At 32.6% G+C, this 19831-nt stretch overlaps 1 protein-coding gene and 1 non-coding gene across 3 annotated transcripts; both read right to left on the bottom strand.

Annotated features, from left to right (window-relative positions):
• Window positions 1-4743: 4743 nt before the first annotated feature.
• Window positions 4744-9597, bottom strand: LOC109148196 (palmitoyl-acyl carrier protein thioesterase, chloroplastic-like). Of its 2 annotated transcripts, XM_019296049.1 has the most exons (7): window positions 9212-9597; window positions 7507-8036; window positions 7054-7187; window positions 6283-6396; window positions 5759-5930; window positions 5606-5674; window positions 4744-5282 (listed from the first exon to the last, which is right to left on the bottom strand). In XM_019296049.1, the coding sequence occupies exons 2-7, from the start codon at window positions 8002-8004 to the stop codon at window positions 5013-5015; spliced, it is 1257 nt and encodes a 418-aa protein (XP_019151594.1). In that variant the 5' UTR covers window positions 8005-8036; window positions 9212-9597; the 3' UTR covers window positions 4744-5012. The 2 variants fall into 2 exon arrangements, with proteins under 2 accessions (XP_019151594.1, XP_019151595.1); XM_019296050.1 differs by lacking the exon at window positions 5606-5674.
• Window positions 9598-15970: 6373 nt separating this feature from the next.
• Window positions 15971-16042, bottom strand: TRNAN-GUU. Its single transcript has one exon. It is a non-coding gene; the product is annotated as a tRNA-Asn (tRNA).
• Window positions 16043-19831: the final 3789 nt, after the last annotated feature.

The following is a 19831-nucleotide window of genomic DNA, read 5'->3' as shown; positions in this document are numbered from 1 at the left end:
GTGCGAAAAGACAGTTGGTGCACTTGAAGGCAAATAGATGTGCAACTGATGCAATTTATGGTACCAAAAAGGGAGTTTATTCAACTTAAGTGTTATTAAACAAATTACACATATAAATCGTTTGTAAATCTCACAAATTTCATTAGAAATTTAGTGATATGTTATTGAAAAGAATGCACAAGATATAACAAATACTGCTCAGAAGTTGTGCACTTGAAGGCAAAAGAAGATGCACTTGAAGGCATAAAACTGTGCACTTGAAGGCAAAAAATCTGTATCAAAGGAAAAAAAAAGGCTAGGTTTTTTCTTTTAATTTTTACACAATAGTAAGACACGCATACACTTGTAGACATTAAATTGAGCACTTGAAAGCATAAAGAAGATCACTAGAAGGCAAGGGAGAGGAAAAAAAAAAGGACACTAAAAGGAAAAATTTGAAGGAAGTTAATTATGCACTCTTAGAAAGGAAAACATGCACTTGAAGGCTACAAAACGTGCACTTGAAGGCCAAAAGATTTGCACTCAAAGGCACAAAGATGTGCACTCAAAGGAGAAACTAAGTACTGAAATAAAAGTGATGCACTCGAAGAAGGAAAAATGTGCACTTGAAGAAGGCAAATGTGCACTCAATGATGGACAAATGTGCACTCGGATACAAAAGACAAGTTGACTTATTAACTCAAAATTACAAATATGCCACCGTGCGTTTTTTAATTAAAATTCAATTTGGACTGTTGATTTGATTGCATTTATGGCTGTAATTTGTTCGTATTTTTTACTGATGAAGCTTTTTTATTTGATCCATATTCTCTCTCTCTCTCTCTCTCTCTATATATATATATATATATATATATATATATATATATATATATATATATATATATATATATATAATTGCACTCTGGTGCGAATGGAGCGCCCTGGTGCGAATATCTAAATGCATGATATCCGTCCACGTGTCCAGATCTAATGGATGAGAAACACTGATTTTTTTAAAAAAACGCGGTGGCATTTTCGTAAATAATTAAACATCGAAGTGCAAGTAAAATGTATTACAAGTGCATGTAAAATGTATTATAGGTGCAAGCTAAGTAAAAATTTACACTGATAATCAATTCTAAGTGCACCTATAGTTATAAGTAGTTGCACCCACCTATAGTTATAAGTAGTTGCACCTAGGTGCATGAATGTTTGCGGGTGGTTTTTAGGGGTATTACTACCCACTGAACTCAGATCAATGAATGTTAACAAGGCAAAATTACATGCACTTGCAGGCGAAAGTAGGTACACTTGTAGGTGAAAGTAGGTGCACCCGATCAATGAATGCTGACACGTGGCGCGCGCTGATTGGTTCGCATTTCTCTCCTGGGCACTTATTCGTACCTGAACGCGACCTGTGTGTGTGTGAACAGAACTTAACGTGCGAACTTCTGAAGGATTGCACTACAAGGTCCTACAAGCATGTCTGGGAGCCGTAGCGGTGCAACCATGTAGTAGTTGCGGTGGAGTCCTTCAGAAGTTTGCATGTTCACAGGTTAGGTTGATTCTCACCTGATTATGATTCTATAGGTTCGTTGTTCCATTGTTATTAAAAATGTAAATTTGAATAAATATAAACACTATAATAACCAACAATTGACCAGGACTATGTGGTCTAATGGTATCCGGGTTGGACTTCCATTTGGAAGATTATGAGTTCAAGCCTCAGTGGAGGCGTTATTGGTTCTTTGTGTTTCAGTAGGTTGAGAAAGTATATGAACAGATACTACAATGTAATAGAGCTAGTAACTTTCAAAAAAAAAAAAAAACAATAACCAACAATTGTTAAGAGTAAATTAGATTTTTAAAATAAAAATGTAATAAGTTGATATCAATAAGCTACTCAAAGTAACTTTTTCATTTTCAGCTTATTGGTATCACTAAGTTATTTTTTATTTTCAACTTATTAACATCAGTAAGTTAAGTCAAAAAACTGTTACCAAACACCCCTAATTAGTTGATTTTCAAAAAAAAAAAAAAAAAAAAAAAAAAAAAAAAGAAGAAGCTAAAGTTGGTCAAACAAGCTAGGCTTTGATTATATTGATAAGCCTTTTCAAACACCCTTGTATTATGCTCAACAAAGACTCATATAGCAATTTGATTAATGCTAAAAAAATTGATGAATCATGAGTAGAGGTGCAAGATTCAACATGTTCACATAGATTTTGTTTATTTGAACTTCTCCAAATCACATTGATCTAATTGCCTAATAATGTATGGGTGATTTGTCCTCATTCTTTGCAGTAATTTAGCTAGCTACCTGTTCGTTTCATTTTATACTTGTGTGTATTATAATTTGAAATATTATAAAAATAATGTGTATATATATCTAAATGATCAATATTGTAAAGCATTATTGGATTGAATTTGTTATTAAATTAAACATATATGCAGTATGATTAGCAATCATAAAAGCGTGCAGAGTATAATGAATGTGTATTAGTGAGTGGTTTCACCATTTTAGGAGACAAAACACTTTTTATCTTTTACTAAAAAGCCAATTTATTCTCATAATATGTGTCCTTATTCCTTAACAAACCAATAACTATAGGGTTGCATGCATGCATGTTCTACCTTGGAACAATCATGCATGCCACTAAATAATTTTGCTACAATCTCACCTTAACTCCACACAAATAGCATATCCATATGCATATGTATGTAAAATTAAACATATATGATAATATATGTATCAAGGGAATTGTTGACCATATGTATACATACATATATATATATATATATATATATATATATATATATATATATATATATATATTTTCTTTCTTTCTTTTGTGTACAAGCTAAAGGCATATTAAAATTTAATTATCAATATTGTTAAATTGTAACCGACCTAATAACCTTATTGAAACTGTGTGTGTGTGTGAAACATTTCGTGATGTCAAAAAGATACCATACCTATCAATATAATGGCATAATATTTTAGTGACAATTAGCAGGCTAGCAACCCGAAGTGATGGTGCTTGGCCTACGCAAAGCTATTAAGCTAGTATGCTAAGAGAGGTCAATCCAAGTTCAACAAGATTACTCAAACTAATGAGACAATTCACTCCAACAGTAAAAGGCACACCAGGAAGATTAATTAGTTCCCGAGCAACTCGCTTGGTTGTTTGTTGTTTAATTTGGTTATTATAAATAATATCCTAACATTTAATCGTATTGTACTAAATCAACTACTAGAACAAGGCATGCATTCAATAAATAGAATGATATTGTTACATGTTATCATAAATAAAAAGAGAAAGTAACATTTGCATAGATATAATGATAGTTGCAAAAATATCACCTCCTTTCTTTCGTTCACAATAATAGACAGAGTTAATTCCAGCAATGGTCCTCCGACTATATTGATTTTCCAAAATTAGTCCTTGACTTTTAATTTGGACACTTTAGGTCCTTTGACTTTCAATTTCTTTCCAATTGAGGTCCTTTCGTCAGAATACAGTTAATTGAATTTTAAATGTAGGGGTAAACTCATCATTTCACCTGCCTATGTATTATTCTTAGTATTTCTTCATTTTATACGTGATATATATGAAGATAATGTTAGTCGAAACCCTAAAATGTTCCTCGTCGTTCCCCATTTGCTGACTACTCGTGGGTGCGTTCCTCTATTATTGAGATGTTTACAAGGTATAACAGCGAAATACGAAGGGAGAAATACGAAGAATAATACATAGACATGTGAAAGGACGAGTTTACCCCTTCATTTAAAGTCTAATGAACCGTATTCTAACGAAAGGACCTCAATTGGAAAGAAATTGAAAGTCAAGGGACCTAAAGTGTCCAAATTAAAAGTCGGGGACTAATTTTGGAAAATCACTATAGTCGGAGGACCATTGCTGGAATTAACTCTAATAGACATGGTCACTTTTGGACATGGTAGAATTATTGATACACATATATGTATGTATAGTGGAAGTTGCACAAGCATGTGAGAGATGTAGCAAAAGGGGGAAATGGGCATGTGGGAGAACAAAATGGGATGTTGCATTATTGTGACAATTAAGAGACTTGGTGATTGTTCCCCTAATCATGTGGAGGTCTCATGGGCTGACACCACATTATTCCCCATCTTATTTATAGTTTTCATTTTTTGGGGATTATGGAACATGCCTTAGCCCTTCATTTCTTTCTCTCCATCTTCTTTCTTTCTTCTTGCTACCAGACAAAATCAATGGATACAACACATAAAACAATCCACAAATATCAAATTTCAAACCAGCCATACTTAGGCTTTGAATTTTATTTTTTTAATAATGTGTGCCATACAATGTTTACTATTCCATTGTTTAAAAGAACACAAAAAATCATAATCACACTTAAAAACTGATGAATATTATCTAAAGGGTCAAAAGCATCCGGTCCACTCTACTCATAAGTGACCGTCTAAAAAGTATATACTAAAAAAAGCATCCGATCCACTTTGCATCCAAGTATACACTAGACAAACTATGCTCTGATCTGTGTAACGCGGACTAACATTTTTCTTATAAAGATATAAGCTCCCAAACCCATTTATTTAGAGATATAGATGAAAGCTTAATTGATTACACTGGATGTATAGTTAAATATTCCATTTTTCACATGTTCAACGTAGTGCATTGTGCAAAAATAAGATGATAAATAATGCAGGGATTATCCAAAACCTGACATTGTAATTACTCCCTATTAAACTATATACTAGACATTATAAATATGGAGTAATGAATAAATAAATGAATTATAGTCACAAAACAAGACAAGGTAATCCATGAAGAGGAAAGAACAAACGGCAAGCTCTACATACAACTGCTCTCTATGTATCCAAATGACAAAAAACACAACAACAAAAATACAAGCAAAAATACGAAGATAAGGCCGGAGAATATTAATGAACACAAGTAGATTGATTCTATGTACAGGGGACTTGTGTCGTCTTGTTGCATGGAGTCCGGCTGTGAAGAACGTCGAGCTTAGCCACTTTCTGTGGAGAGCTCGGCCACGCTCCCAAACCCGCTGGCTAATTTTGGCCTCCACTCGGTTCTTCCCTTCACGATTTCAGTACCGCCCTCGAGGCGAAGCAAATGCTGGCACTCGATGGACCCAGAATCGGCCAGATTGCCAATGTCGTTGCCCAAAATAGACGTGAGGGATTGCACCGTGCTGTCCTTCCTGCATTCCCGCCTGTACTCCAACGTCATGGAAGCTAGCTCGTGACTCTCCAAGATTGGCAAAGGAGCACTCTGCAGTAAACAACACCTTTAGGCTTTAGAAGTCGGCAAAGACATCGAGAAAACGGATAAATCTTGTAACAGAATCAAAGTATAGAAAACAAGAACTCTGAAATATATAAAAGATGTGTAAAGTCTGAAGCATCTTCAAGAATGCCAAAGAACCATCAGTTTAGTATAGTTTGTTCGTCATTTCTGCAAGACTGAAATGGTTATAATGTGTGTACATCCCCCCGTAAACATTTGAGCATCAAGTGAGAAGACATAAACCACAAATCATATATATAATAGCTTGGTTTCATATTAAGAAAAGAAAAAATTAATCGGAGATGTACCTCAAGAATCCAGGCAATATATTTCACATTATTAACATGCTGGTTCACATCTAAATCACTCCACTTTGGCTGCAATGTGAAACGCATAACATCATCACTAGACTAGACGACATATGAGGCGAACACATTCAAGAAAGACATCAACAGACTTACAGTTAACCCAGTGCGAACATAGTCTGCTCTCTCATCATCGAGCTTTGGAAGCCTCTTACCGTCTTCATCAATAACAGGAGGCACATCCACAAAATAGCTTCCGATTTCAGCTCGAACCTCATCATCCATTTTTGCTAATTTCCTCGTCTCTTTATTCATCATTACCCAAAGGCTGAAAGCAATGCAATAATAAAGGTCGTCATCCCAGTTTCAAAAGACCAACATGAAATGAACAGTTTTTCACTTTTTCTCATACTTCTCCCCGTGTGTATAAAAAAAATGACTTACTTTTAAACAACATGAAATTTAGCAGACGATAAGATGCCTCTTTAGAATCATTGCAAAATACTACCAAACAAGTACTCCATACACATACACCTCAGGACAAGGTTCATCTTAGCATAAAAAACTGCTAAAATCTAGGCATAGTAGATGGATAGCGACAATTCATTAACAATCTTCAGGAAGATATTCATGCCTTTCCAAATTTAATCAAATAATCCAACCGCAAAACAGTCTCCTACCTGGAAGCTCTCATTAACATGTCCCCAGTATTACTATCGCGTATAACCCAATCACGCCGCATACCGTTCTTTCCTGATGCAGCTACCCATGTGTCTACTTGAACAACATCACCCCTGAGAGAGAGAGAGAGAGAGAGAGAGAGAGAGAGAGAGAGAGAATCAAAGCAAAGACCATCATTCATTGAATATTAATTCAATCACTTCTTGATAAGTTATTCGTTATTCTACATATCACAAATAAATAGTCAGCACTTGATACACAAGAAGACTAATTGAAACTAGCACAATAACAAAAGGTGACTATAATTTCAAGAATCAAGCAATAGAATTATAAAAGCTCAAAAACGTTCCATCATTTGCAAACAACTATGAGGTGATAGCATTATACAAGCACTTGAAAGTAAGAAAGAAAAAAAAAAAAAAAAAAAAAAAAAAAAAAAAAAACAGTTGATTAGGTCACTCATAGGTGTTTTATAAGGGAACTAAATAAGTAAATTTCAAAGGCCAAAGAGGGGGTAGTAGACATTATCAAGACTGAAAAAAATGGTAGCTTGCATATCAATAAGTGTCAAAAGAATAAAGGGAACATTTAGAAAGACTGAAAACATCGAATAACTGCAAATATTTGAGAGCACATTAACTTAAAAGTAAACATTGAAAGATGGCATGCTATAGTTCATTCAATTCAAAATATATCAGAAAGTATTCACAAATTAAAGAAGACCATCCAATACATCAATCTTGGAGATAACAAGCAAGACCACAACCTACCAAGTGGGATAGCGATCCACCAAAACCTGCATTTTACTGACAACCCAAATTAAATTTTTCTTGTACATTTCCGGTGTTGAACCAAACCCATCACTCAGGAGACCTGCACTCTTCACGTGATTTAGTGCAGTTTCCTGCAAATGTAGATAGACCTCGTGAAGGAAAACAAAAGATGCAGTAAAAATGTAAACTTATGAGCCTACGCATCTCATTTTTTTCCTGATTACACAACTAATTAACTAAAACATTGCCAATGACTTTGTGGTCTAGTGGCATGAAGTGGCTCTTCCAAATGGGAGGTCATGGGTTTGAGCCCCAGTGGGGGCGGTATTGACTCTTTGAAGCGTAGCTATGAACAGAACAGATACTACATTGTAACAGTCAGTAATACTCAAAAAAAAAAAAAAAACTAAAACATTAGCATAAAACTCTTAAACAAATGCAGGAATATACCTGCAAATGATTCATCATTGTTTCTATAGATGCAGTTCTATCAGCTCCTATTTCATAGGACCTGATACTGAAATTTTGGCGAAAAACAGAACCATCTTGCACAAAACCTCCCAATCCAAATGAATCAATAAATGAATCAGAACGCTTTGGCTTCCAATCAAGCATCATCCACTGCTTTTCAGCAGCCAAGAAAATAGTTGTTATGGCAGCAAGAAGCATGCTCCAGTCAGGCAACTGATTGATAAAGGTCCTTGGTGAAGATGATGAAATCACCTCATCATCCATGAAACCCATCTTGGATCGGTGTACTTTGGGAGGTGCTTGTGTGTTGACCTTCACTTGCATGTTTGCAGAAGGAGAGGGTTTTGACTTCAAGCCCCGTGCATCTATACTTGCAGGCACAGTTCCTCCAAGCTGCTTTCCAGATGTTTTTGCATCAGATTTGGGGCGTGGCTTGTCGATAGGGGAAAATGCAGCACTAGCAGCAGTTGCAACCATGATTAATTATGACACCTCAACAGTCAGTGCAGCTGCAAAAATAACCGCAAAGATGGTCAAGATGAATCTTTTAGAGTTATTGACAAATGGGTGCAAGACAAATCAAAAAATAAATAAAAAAAAAAAAATGCAACCAATAGCAGCATCCTCTCTGCATGATATTTAAATGAGCTTACTAGGAAATTTAGGATATCACCAAATTCCATGATCAAGGTCATATATTTGCAATAAAACATTAATTCCAAGTGTAAAACTAAAAGCTTGAAAATAAGTATTAGGAACTGGACAATTAAAAAGGATATAATTCTTCAAAAGTCAAAACACTTTCTTTAAATCTTCAAACAACACTAGCTCACTAGCAAACTTGTACATGGCAAATGGTTAACACAATTTTGGGTACACAAGGAGAAGAGGGATTTAACACCTCTTACAATAACTGTAACAATACACATAAAAGTTCAGATTTTTAAAGCCATAATGTTTAGTTTTGGTTTCAAAACCATAAATACCCTATTTATATATTCTGGTCACACTAAAAATAAAACCTAAAATTGTGATAAAATTTTTGGAGGAAACTAAACATTGGTGCCCCTATCGTAGCCTAGTCTAAAACATTAATGCCCAGAAATTTTAGCCTAATTACCGGAGAGAAAGGTCAAACTTTGCGGTGGTACGAACTTCAAAATTTTCTATCTGCATAATAATAATTTTGAACTACAAAATTCTCTAAATAATAATTTTAGAACACCAAAATCTCCCTTAAGCCGACAGTTCAGTTCTTCACTAATTACTAAATAATTTTGCAAATTTGAAAAAAAAAAAAAAAAAAAAATCCCATTCCCTCGGCAATTTGGTAGGATTCTGAAATGACCCAAAAAAAGAGGAAAAAACATGAATTTAAATTAATAATAAAGAAAATCAAATGCAAACATCCCATATACAAATTTAACAGGAAAAGGGGATTCAAACATGTTTATGACCAAAAACAGTATTCAAACAAAGAAATACAGTAAGCAGATCTGAGCAAACCAGCTTCCAAACAAAAGCATTAACTCCACATCCCACTCAACAATACCAAAAAAATAAAAATTAAAAATTAAAAACCAGCAACTTCCCCCATTCAAGCGTATACCATCCGAAGCTTCCTATCAAACAGCTCACTCATACACAAACCTCAAAATTCATTGAAATTGAAACAAAAGCACACCTTTTTCAGCATAAAATCCTCTAGAATACACTGGAACGCGTACAGGTACAACTATTACACGTTTGCGTACAAATTGATGCAAAGTGTGTAGGTAACAGGAGACAGCTTTTCTACGATCAGCAAACCCGTGCGAAGTAGGGATTCTAGGGTTTGCAATCGTGAGTTTTCTCCTTTCCCTCGTCCCCTTATCGTCGAATTGGAGAAACTTTTACTCCGTACAATCTTTGAACATTCAAGAAATTTCTTTCCAGAAAAGAATATGAGAGAGAAAATTGGAGACGGAAAACCAGCGGCTTTTTCGGTGTTGGAGAGATTAGAGTCCAGCTAATTTCACTTGTATATATACACGGGTTTCCGACAGGTGTTGGATTCTAGAAAAAGCTACTACATTTACTCTAAATTTACTCATGATATCATGATATGGCGATTATTGATAAATTATTTTATTTATGTGAGTATAAAAGTATCTATATCAAAATTTTGAATGTGAAAATAAAAATTTTAAGAGTAGAAAAAATAAGTATATATAGTATTTTTCTTCTAAAAAATAATTATTATTTAAAAGATTTTAATTATAACATTCTAATGATATATATTTTTATAAGTTTATTGTTTTAAAAAAATTATAAATTTTTTTTGAAAGATAAGTGGTAATTTCATTAGAAATAAGCCGCAATAATGTATGGAGGGATTAAATTCTAATACATAGTAGTATGATGCTGGAAAGCTGTAGATGCTAAAGTATGTGCTAAATAATTGTCTGATCTAGGAATAAAATTAAACGAACAAAAACCAAACGAAGTTGCAGCTGCCCGGCAGCTATTGATAGCATAGCCAACGTACGAACGGAACATAAATGGTGGCGAATTGAGATAATGCCGTAGTGTGAGGCAATCCGTATAAAGCTTTACAGACTCCTCTCCCCGATCATTTAGCCATAACAAAACTTCCTTGCATGCAATCGCCTCGTCCATGAGCGGTGAGAAACAATCCTGAAGGGGCGCACTGAATGCTGCAACATATCCCCCCGTTTGCATCGAGGAGGACTGCACCTGCCGTTGCCTTGCCTGTCTCGTGGAGGTAACCAGCATCGAAACGGCAAATCCTCGACTGAGGGGCGGCTACCGCGGCTGCCATGGTGACGGACTGCCCTGCAGTACTGGCGGTGCATCGGGCGGGGCGGCAGGATGGTCGGCCGGCGTCCTCGTGACGGTGTTGTGGCGGATTCATTTTATAAAAATTATAAGTTTATTTTATTTGTACATAAATTTAAAAAGATGAATTTAGGAAAAAATATTAATTAATTTAGTAAAATTAAAAATTAAAATAAACTTAAAATCTTCCCAACCAATTAATATATTTCTTTGGATAATTAAGTACTCTCTTTAACTAGAGTTGGTTGGGGTTCAGCCTTTTGAAAGAACTAGAGTTACATTAATATATTAGACATCATTGCTTATTAATTAACTACTCTATTAATTTTTAGAATTCAGTAACATATCGAATTGGTACTATAAATTGTTTTCATACAAATATATATAATAATTACTCTTTATATGCGACGTGTGAAATAAATGTCTAATGTAAAAAGTGCAATATGAAAAAATGTAATGTTAAAATTATGAGTATATTAGATTTCGTTTGAAATTTCAAAAAAAAATGTTTAAAAAAATGAATTTTATAAAGTGAATCATTTAAAAAAAAAAAACTATTTTTATTCTTAGATGTTTAGCTAAAAATTATAAAATAATTTTTTCATGTTTGGCGTAAAGTCAAAAAATTGTATTTTTTAAATTTGATTCATTCTTTTATTTTATAAAATATGAACATAAATCTATTATAAAGTTATTTAATATAAAATGTAACGATGGTAATAATTATTTTTTACATCAATTATGTTTTTTCAAAACTCTTTTATCTATTTTATTACTTTCGTAATGTAATTCTATAGTTTATTTATAATGTGTTACATAAATTTTCAAAAGTACAATTTGAATTTGGTCATTTAATAATAATAATAATAATAATAATAATAATAATAATAATAATAATAATAATAATAGATAGGATATATACCCAGGTACCGACCCCCGGTGCGCTTGTGTTCCAGTTTTATAGTCGGGTTGAGGTCAAGCGGCTCGGGTCCCGACTTACGGGTCAAAGTCAAGGTTGGCGGGTCAAACCCGCCCAAACCTTGTGCCTATAAAAGGGCTTCTAGCCTTCAAGTTAGGGGTCCTTTTTCTCTTTCCACTAGACACTCTCTCTCTAGCTAAACACTCTCCCCTCTCTCTACGCAAGAGCAAATTATGAATAAAGAGATGCCTTTGAGCTATTTTCCTCAGGTCTACATACATTATTGTTCATACCTATAAACTACGGTACATACATCCTACTACGCGGGAACTATCCGTATCAGTAATAATAATAATAATAATAATAATAATAATAATAATAATAATAATAATAATAATAATAATAATAATAATAATAATAATAATAATAATAATAATAATAATAATAATAATAATAATAATAATAATAATAATAATAATAATAATAATAATAATAATAATAATAATAATAATAATAATAATAATAATAATAATAATAATAATAATAATATTAATAATATTAATATTAATATTAATATTAATAATAATAATAATAATAATAATAATAATATTAATATTAATAATAATAATAATAATAATAATAATAATATTAATATTAATAATAATAATAATAATAATAATAATAATAATAATAATATACCATTATGTGTGGTGTATTTTTTGTTTTGTGTGGTATATTTTTTGGCATTTCATTCAGATATATTCTCGAACACTGTATGATATATTTATGCATACCTAATGGTGTATGCCGCACGGGAAGACCTGTTCTCACAGGAACCAATATACACACACTAATTTTAAAATGTACATGCACTATGTGGGCCATAATATTCAAAGCATGCCCCGCCAACGGACCAAGAGAGCTTGGCGGGTTAATTTTTGACGGCTCTATCTTGGTGTGGTTTATACTTTATATAGTGCAATGAAGGGTCTGATTTTATCAAATTTGGAAGTTAGGTTGATCAAAGGAACCCGTGTTAACATTTCCTAAGATCATAAGGAAGTGGAAACGATAAGTCCGAGCACCTATGTTGAATTGGTTTACTTTCTTGAATGTGCTCATTTGTCGACTAAGGTCATAAGGTTGAGTTTACCTAATACACATTAGGTAGTAGATGCATGTTTTCGTTGTCAAAAAAAAAACAAAAAAAAAACAAACAAACAAAACAAAACAAAAAATAACAAAACTCAATCATTATATTATGGATAGATCACTGGACCATGATTTATATTATAATATAAATCACAAACATACATGTTCATTTTTAATAAGAAAAATTGCATTTTTAATCCTTGAGTTATAACCAAGTTCTGAATTAGTCTTTAAGTTATGGCCGTATCCGAGTTTAGTCCCTCAGTTATGAGTGAAGTGGCGAGTTTGATCCCTAGTGTTAATACTCTGTCTGCAACTAACGGAAAACTTAAAAATAATTTAATAATAGAGAGGTAGAATATGAATTTCAAATTATAATCCTCTTCTTATGTTGAAACCCATTGCGCAACAGTCTTCTTTTCTTCTTATACATACAATCGAAGGTCTTTTTCTTCCCCAAACTTGAAATCTCAAATTCGTCCACTTCCAAGCTGCGAAATTTACAGGTAAGTTGTTTCTTTATTTTATATGTTTAAATAAATAATCAATATTCTCCGTATTAATGAACTAATTTAGCCATTAATTATAGAATGTCATCTCTTAGTTGTGGTACTTCATCTTTCTCCCAATTTAGAGATAATTTTCGATGTAGATGTGATGATTTATTACCCATCAAAATGTCATGGAGTTATGCTAATTGAGGGAAAAGATACCAAGCTTGTTCATGTTATGGAGCAAATTTTTGTATTTGTCAAAAAATTTTAATTTAAGTTGTTATATATATATATATATATATATATATATATATATATATATATATATAATTGAAATATTGAAATTTGATTTTTTAGAAAAACGGGAGTAGGTAGGGTTTCTTCGCTGATTACATAAGCAACTTAAGATTTTTGTCGATTTGGGGGAAAATATTTTGACTAAGTTTACAAGTTTTATTAAGGAATTTACTTCTTTATCCCTGGAATTAACTTTGTCAACACACCACTAGCACTAGAGACCAAACTCGCCACTTCGCTCATAACTGAGAGACTAAACTCGAATACGGTCATAACTTAGGGACTGAGTCGGAACTTGATTATAACTTAGGAACTAAGGATTCAATTTCTCTTTTTTAATATACTACCTAACATTTGATTATTTTACTAAAAATAAACATTTATTAATGATTCACCTTGCAATGTAAATCATAATCCATAGTATAATTTTTTGATAACACTTGGTATAAGCAATTTGCTAGGATCAGAGTAGGTCACTATTTAACTTACAAGAAGTGTTACTCAAAAGTTCACTATAAGCAAAGTATACCTTGAGACTCTAGTCAGCAAATGGTCACAAAGCAATTAATTAACTTAAATTGCTGATAAATTACTGCTTACTAGTTTAAACTTAGAAGATCATTAGACAACTTTCACCAAAAGTCGAATTTAAAATCTTATGATTACCTGATTATCGTCGTGTAAGTACATCATTTTCACTCAATAAACAAGACCAAATATCAATACGTATAAAAAAATTTATCTATTTTAAACATAATTTTCACTCGGTTACTGCCGAGGTTCAAATATTTATCTCTTCTTTTAAATACTGCCTACTCACAGAAAACCTCCATTCTATATTTCTATTAGGAAAATGTTACACGTATTCCTATATTGTACTCCCACACACTAAACTTTAATATAGACATTTGTATTGAGACCCACATAAAAAAATAACTTATCAAAATTGATCAAGTAATAAAATTTAAAGAGTAAAATTAGGAACAACATGTAATATAACTCTTTCTATTATTAATGAAGAGTGGTGAGAGAGAGAGAGGTGTTCCACGTTGCTGCTTGTATTGTCATTAGTCATTACTAATTAAACTTCTTGTGCCAACCTGCCAGGTGTGGCCTCCTACGTCTTTCCGGAATAGATACCCGAATATTCAATGAATCCAACCGTCGTTTAACTCTATAAATTATATATTTCAGACTAGGGAGAATTGCACTTTTTCCCCCTGAGTTATATACTTATAGCACTTTTCTCTCTTTAATTATTCAAGTGGCTGTTTTTTCCCCTGAAATATCAAATGGACATATTTACCTTTAAAATGAACATTTCATTTATTTTTCATCTCCAACAAATTATGATCATAATTTGGTTCAAACCAAACAAACACTATAGCAACCAAACCGAAATATTTCAATTACAATTTAGAATCGAAACTCGATATTTAGAGTTTATCAAAATCGCGAACTGGAACGGACAGTTCATGTTCCGAACTGAAAAAAATAAAATACATTTATTGTTGAAGTTAGACTATTTTAAAATAAAAAAAAATAAAATTTTAAAATAAAGACGGTTCAAAATCGCGAACCGGATCCGGAACCGCCGATTTACGGTTTAGGATCTAATATTTTTGATTCATAATTTTAATAAATTGAAATCCAAATATTGGGTTCTAGATCTGAATCATAACTAGAAACTTTTAATTCGATTGCTATAGTGTCTGGTTCAGTTTGAACCAAACCGTGGTGATCCCTACATATACGCAATAATTCGTTGGAGAAGTAAAATAAATAAAATGTTTACTTTAAGGGTAGAAATGTCAATTTAATATATTAGGGGGGGAAACTACCACTTTTAGAATAATTGAGGGGGCTAATGTGCTTACCTAAATAATTGAGGGGGAAAAAGTGCTATAAGTATATAACTCAGGGGGAAAAAATGTTATTTTCGCTTTCAGACTATTTTGGTATTAAATTATTAAGTATTTATTTTTGATATAATAATTTTATTTATAAATTTTTAGGGAAGGTTGCATATTTAAGTTATACTTGCCCGATCATAGGTGTGGGTGAGATTCAACACAAAGATGATTAATCACCCTAAGGACCCCTCACACTTAAACATGATTAATCACCCTAAGGGTCTCTCACACTCCGATCCGAATCACGGTGACTCAATGGATTAGTAGACAGGGCCAAATGCCGGTGCGCATAAGGAATCTGTTCACTTTATACATAATTCCCGGGCCCTTCACACTCCGACCCGAATCACGGTGACTCAATGGATTAGTAGACAGGGCCAAATGCCGGTGCGCATAAGGAATATGCCCACTTTAGACATAATTCCCACAATTTCCGGGCCCCTCACACTCTGACCCGAATCACGGTGACTCAATGGATTAGTAGACAGGGCCAAATGCCAGTGCGCATAAGGAATATGCTCACTTTAGACATAATTCCCATACTGCGGCCGCCGAGATTCGAATCGAGGACTATGGAACAAAGGATTATCCCGGAACTAGACCGAGGTAGTGTATATGTATTTATGGTTATTTTCAAATCTCGCAGAACAGAATGGGATACGACAAAGACAGAGAACGACTACTCTTAATGGTCAAAGCGAGCCCCCTTATTTCTTTCATTCAGAATGAATCAAATCTCCCCAAGCGAGCCCCCTTATTTTCTTCATTCAGAATGAATCAAATCTCCCCAAGCGAGCCCCCTTATTTTCTTCATTCAGAATGAATCAAATCTCCCCAAGTAGGATTCAAACCTACGACCAATCGGTTAACAGCCGACCGCTCTACCACTGAGCTACTGAGGAACAACAGTAGATTCGATATTTCATTAGAATTCTATTGAATTAGATGAACTGAGATTGATTTCTATTGACAATAGAAAAAAATATCATAAATAGATCATATAATAATAGAAATCATAGAATCAAATTTACCTTTACCAAATTTCACTATTCAAAGTTCAATTTTTAGAAATCATAGAAATCTAATTACTTATATGAACAAATATAGAATTTCACTATTCAAAGTTCAATTTTTAGAAATCTTAGAAATCTAATTACTTATATGTGACTTATATGAACAAATATTGAATTTCACGATATTTTTCACAACACTATTGAAATATAGGAGTATCTCACTATGAGGAATCAATTTCCTTTTCGTTCGGTTTATTACAAAATAATAAATTCAGTTCTTGTGGCTGGACTTTATTATGGGTTTTGAGCGCTTTCTCTATCAAGACCTCTCATTTATTACTTCTCCGAACTCTGGTTTTTGAGGGGGAAGAAGAAACCAAGAAGAGAATAGTAGCAAAAACTGGATTGATTATGGGGCAGATCTTACTATCATAGATGTGGGTGAGATTCAGCACAAACATGATTAATCACCCTAAGGGCCCCTCACACTCAAACATGATTAATCACCCTAAGGGCCCCTCACACTCAAACATGATTAATCACCCTAAGGGCCCCTCATACTCCGACCCGAATCACGGTGACTCAATGGATTAGTAGACAGGGCCAAATGTCGGTGCGCATAAGGAATCTGCCCACTTTAGACATAATTCCCGTGGATTAGTAGACAGGGCCAAATGCCGGTGCGCATAAGGAATCTGCCCACTTTAGACATAATTCCCACACTGCGGTCGCCAAGGTTCGAACTTTGATCTCTTACTCCAAATACTGTCCACTAAAGTATTGAGCTAAGCCCATGCGAGTCAAACATGATTAATCTTGAAAGACATTTGGTAACCAGATACATTTAATTTTTTTGAGATTTTAAAATATGAAAAAAGTACTTCTTAAAATTTTGACTTTTGAAAGTTTAGGTCAAATCAAATAAAGGCCCTATTTGGTAAAATGGCTGTTAGCTGATAGCTGTTTGATGTTAGCTGATTGTGTTAATTAAAGGGAATAAATAGTTGATAACATTAGATAATTGTAGAAAAGTGTTTGGTAAATTAGCTGTTAGCTGTTGGGTATAATTTCTTTTCTCAAAAAGCTAATTAAAAAAGTTGCTTGGAGTAGCTTTTTGAATTTTAGCCTTTTGGAGTTGCAAAAAGCTAATTAACCAAACATTTCTATTGATATTTTAACTAAATCAAACAATTAATAGTGGTCAAATAAGCCAAAATTGGCCTATAGGCCAATATAAATTTGGCCTATGAGTTATGATATCTTTTTAATGCTGCTGACTATTATATTGTAGTATCTGTTCACATACTTTCTCAACCTACTGAAACACAAAGAGCTAATAACGCCTCCACTAAGGCTCAAACTCACAACCTTCCAAATGAAAGTCCAATCCAGATACTATTAGACCACATAGTCTTGGTTAAACAGTATAAAACTTATTTAATTACATATTATCTTTTTCTTGTATCAAGTTAAAAGAGTATTTGATTATAAATATATTGTATTTAATTTGTATCTTCTGTTACTTATTTGAAGAAATATAACACTTCATTAGCGAAAAGAAAATCTCAACTCACTATCAAGGTTGCAACTTATCGAAAAGTGAATTTGTCTTTTTTACTTTTTCTGCAATTTTTTTTTTTTAATATGTATGCTGTTGTCAAATGTATTTTATTGATTGCAATATGCATATATAATATATATTATATATTATATATACATATTGCACAGAGAAAACATATTCTTCTAAGAGTTTAATTATGTGTTTCATCATTTGTGTTAATGTTTTGAGTTAGTATTTCATATTTACTTTTGGTTAATGTATATTGGAGATTTTTTTAAAAAAATTACTACGGTATAAAAAAAAAAGTTTAAGCAATCAAATGTTTGAAATAACTCAATGGTAATTTAATTTTTATGATTTAAGATAACACAAAAAAATATTAATTAATTCTTCCAATGAAATTATTCCTAGCGAATATATTTCCTACAATTATTTTTCACAAATTTAATTGATGAAAAAATAACAAACAATCTTGCCTCTCTGTGTGGAATCTTACTACAAGTGTATCTTGGCTGAAAAAATATATTGTCAAACAAAAAAAATATAAGTTATACTTCAGATATATACAAAATTACTCAATTATTGACGTATTTATTTTATGTTCTTCAATCATTTTTGAAGCGATGATTTTGATCCTTATTGTTAATATTTGGTTAGATTGGAATAGACTTGAATTCTATGGGAGTTGAATTACTGGAAATAAAGTGGAAATTTAAATTCCAGTGTTTGGTTGACAGGAATAGAATTACTGGGAATTTCAATTCGAATGTTTGGTATACATGGGAATTGAAAGGGAATAAGTAGTATAAAGTAAAAAATGTCCATTATTGTTGTTAGACATTAATTTTAGGTTAAAAAAGGAAGGGGTAATTTTGACTCATCACTATCCTTTTTTCCCAAGAATTAAAATCCCGGGGGGGGCGGGCAGAGGGGGGCATGGGATTTTAATTCCATGAAAATGGAGGAATTGCAATTCCCTCCAACCAAACTATGGAATTTAATGGCCTTTGGAATTAGGTGGGAATTAAGTGGGAAGGGAATTTAAAATCCCTCCAACCAAACGCCCTGTAAGGGGAATGTTTGTCTAAAATAAAGATGGTAAGAAAGAAATTATATTTTCATATCTAACCTTGCAATATAATTTTTTAAAATTAATTTTTCTTCCAAATCATATGAAATATTAAAGAAAATATCAAAATTATCCCATTATGAATAACATTAAAAAAAAAAAAAAAAAAAAAAAAAAAAAAAAAACAAGTATGCACTCTATATAGTAATTAAGAGATTGACTCTATACTAAAGTACAACTTTAGAGGCTAAGAATATCATTTATTCAATATTTTAATCCTAATTAATATTTATTTGTAATTTAATTATATTTATTCATCACGAGTTAATATAGTATTACTCCATAGTAATTAGAATTACTATTTATTTATTTAGTAATACTCATTATTGTGGAGTATTATTTTAATGATAATGTACATAAACCAGATTTTATTCTAAATATGTATGGAATAAAATATTATAAACTTATATACTCCGTAGATATGTAAAGTCAACTGTAGTGGTCAAAAATCAAAATTTATCCAGAAGCTTCAGAAGCAGCCTGGTGGCTTGCGTGTTGCAACGTGGTTGCGATTCGCAAACTCCGTTTGAAAAGTTCGCTTAGGTGGTCAGAGTGTGTACTTTACGCCCATGCATTAATAATTCAGGTTATCACTTCCTAATTTTGTATTTTTCTTAGTTAACACATTACCAAGTTTCATTTTTAGTTGGCACAAGTGTCAAATATGTCTATCTATTATTTGTAAATGTTCAATTTACCTTTTATCTAAAATAAAATGTAATTAGACACATTAACTTCCTAAAATTGAACAATTAACATTTTTTTCAGGTTTCCCTCCGGTTGCTTGTCAACATAGATGACATGGAATTTTTTTATTTTTTTTTCAAAATAGTTACATGGAAATTATTATGGTTGACTTTTAAAACAAAGCAACAAAAAAAAAAGTATGTTCATCCGTTCGTTCTTCGGACTTCTCAAAATACAGAGTTCTGTTTCTCTTCTCAGACGAATTGGGTCTTTTCCAGTGAGTTTGTTCCACTTTTCCTCT

This window comes from Ipomoea nil, unplaced genomic scaffold (genome assembly GCF_001879475.1).
Source record: "Ipomoea nil cultivar Tokyo-kokei standard unplaced genomic scaffold, Asagao_1.1 scaffold2036, whole genome shotgun sequence".
Taxonomy (NCBI): Eukaryota; Viridiplantae; Streptophyta; class Magnoliopsida; order Solanales; family Convolvulaceae; genus Ipomoea; species Ipomoea nil.
This window is presented reverse-complemented; position numbering and strand designations above follow the sequence as displayed.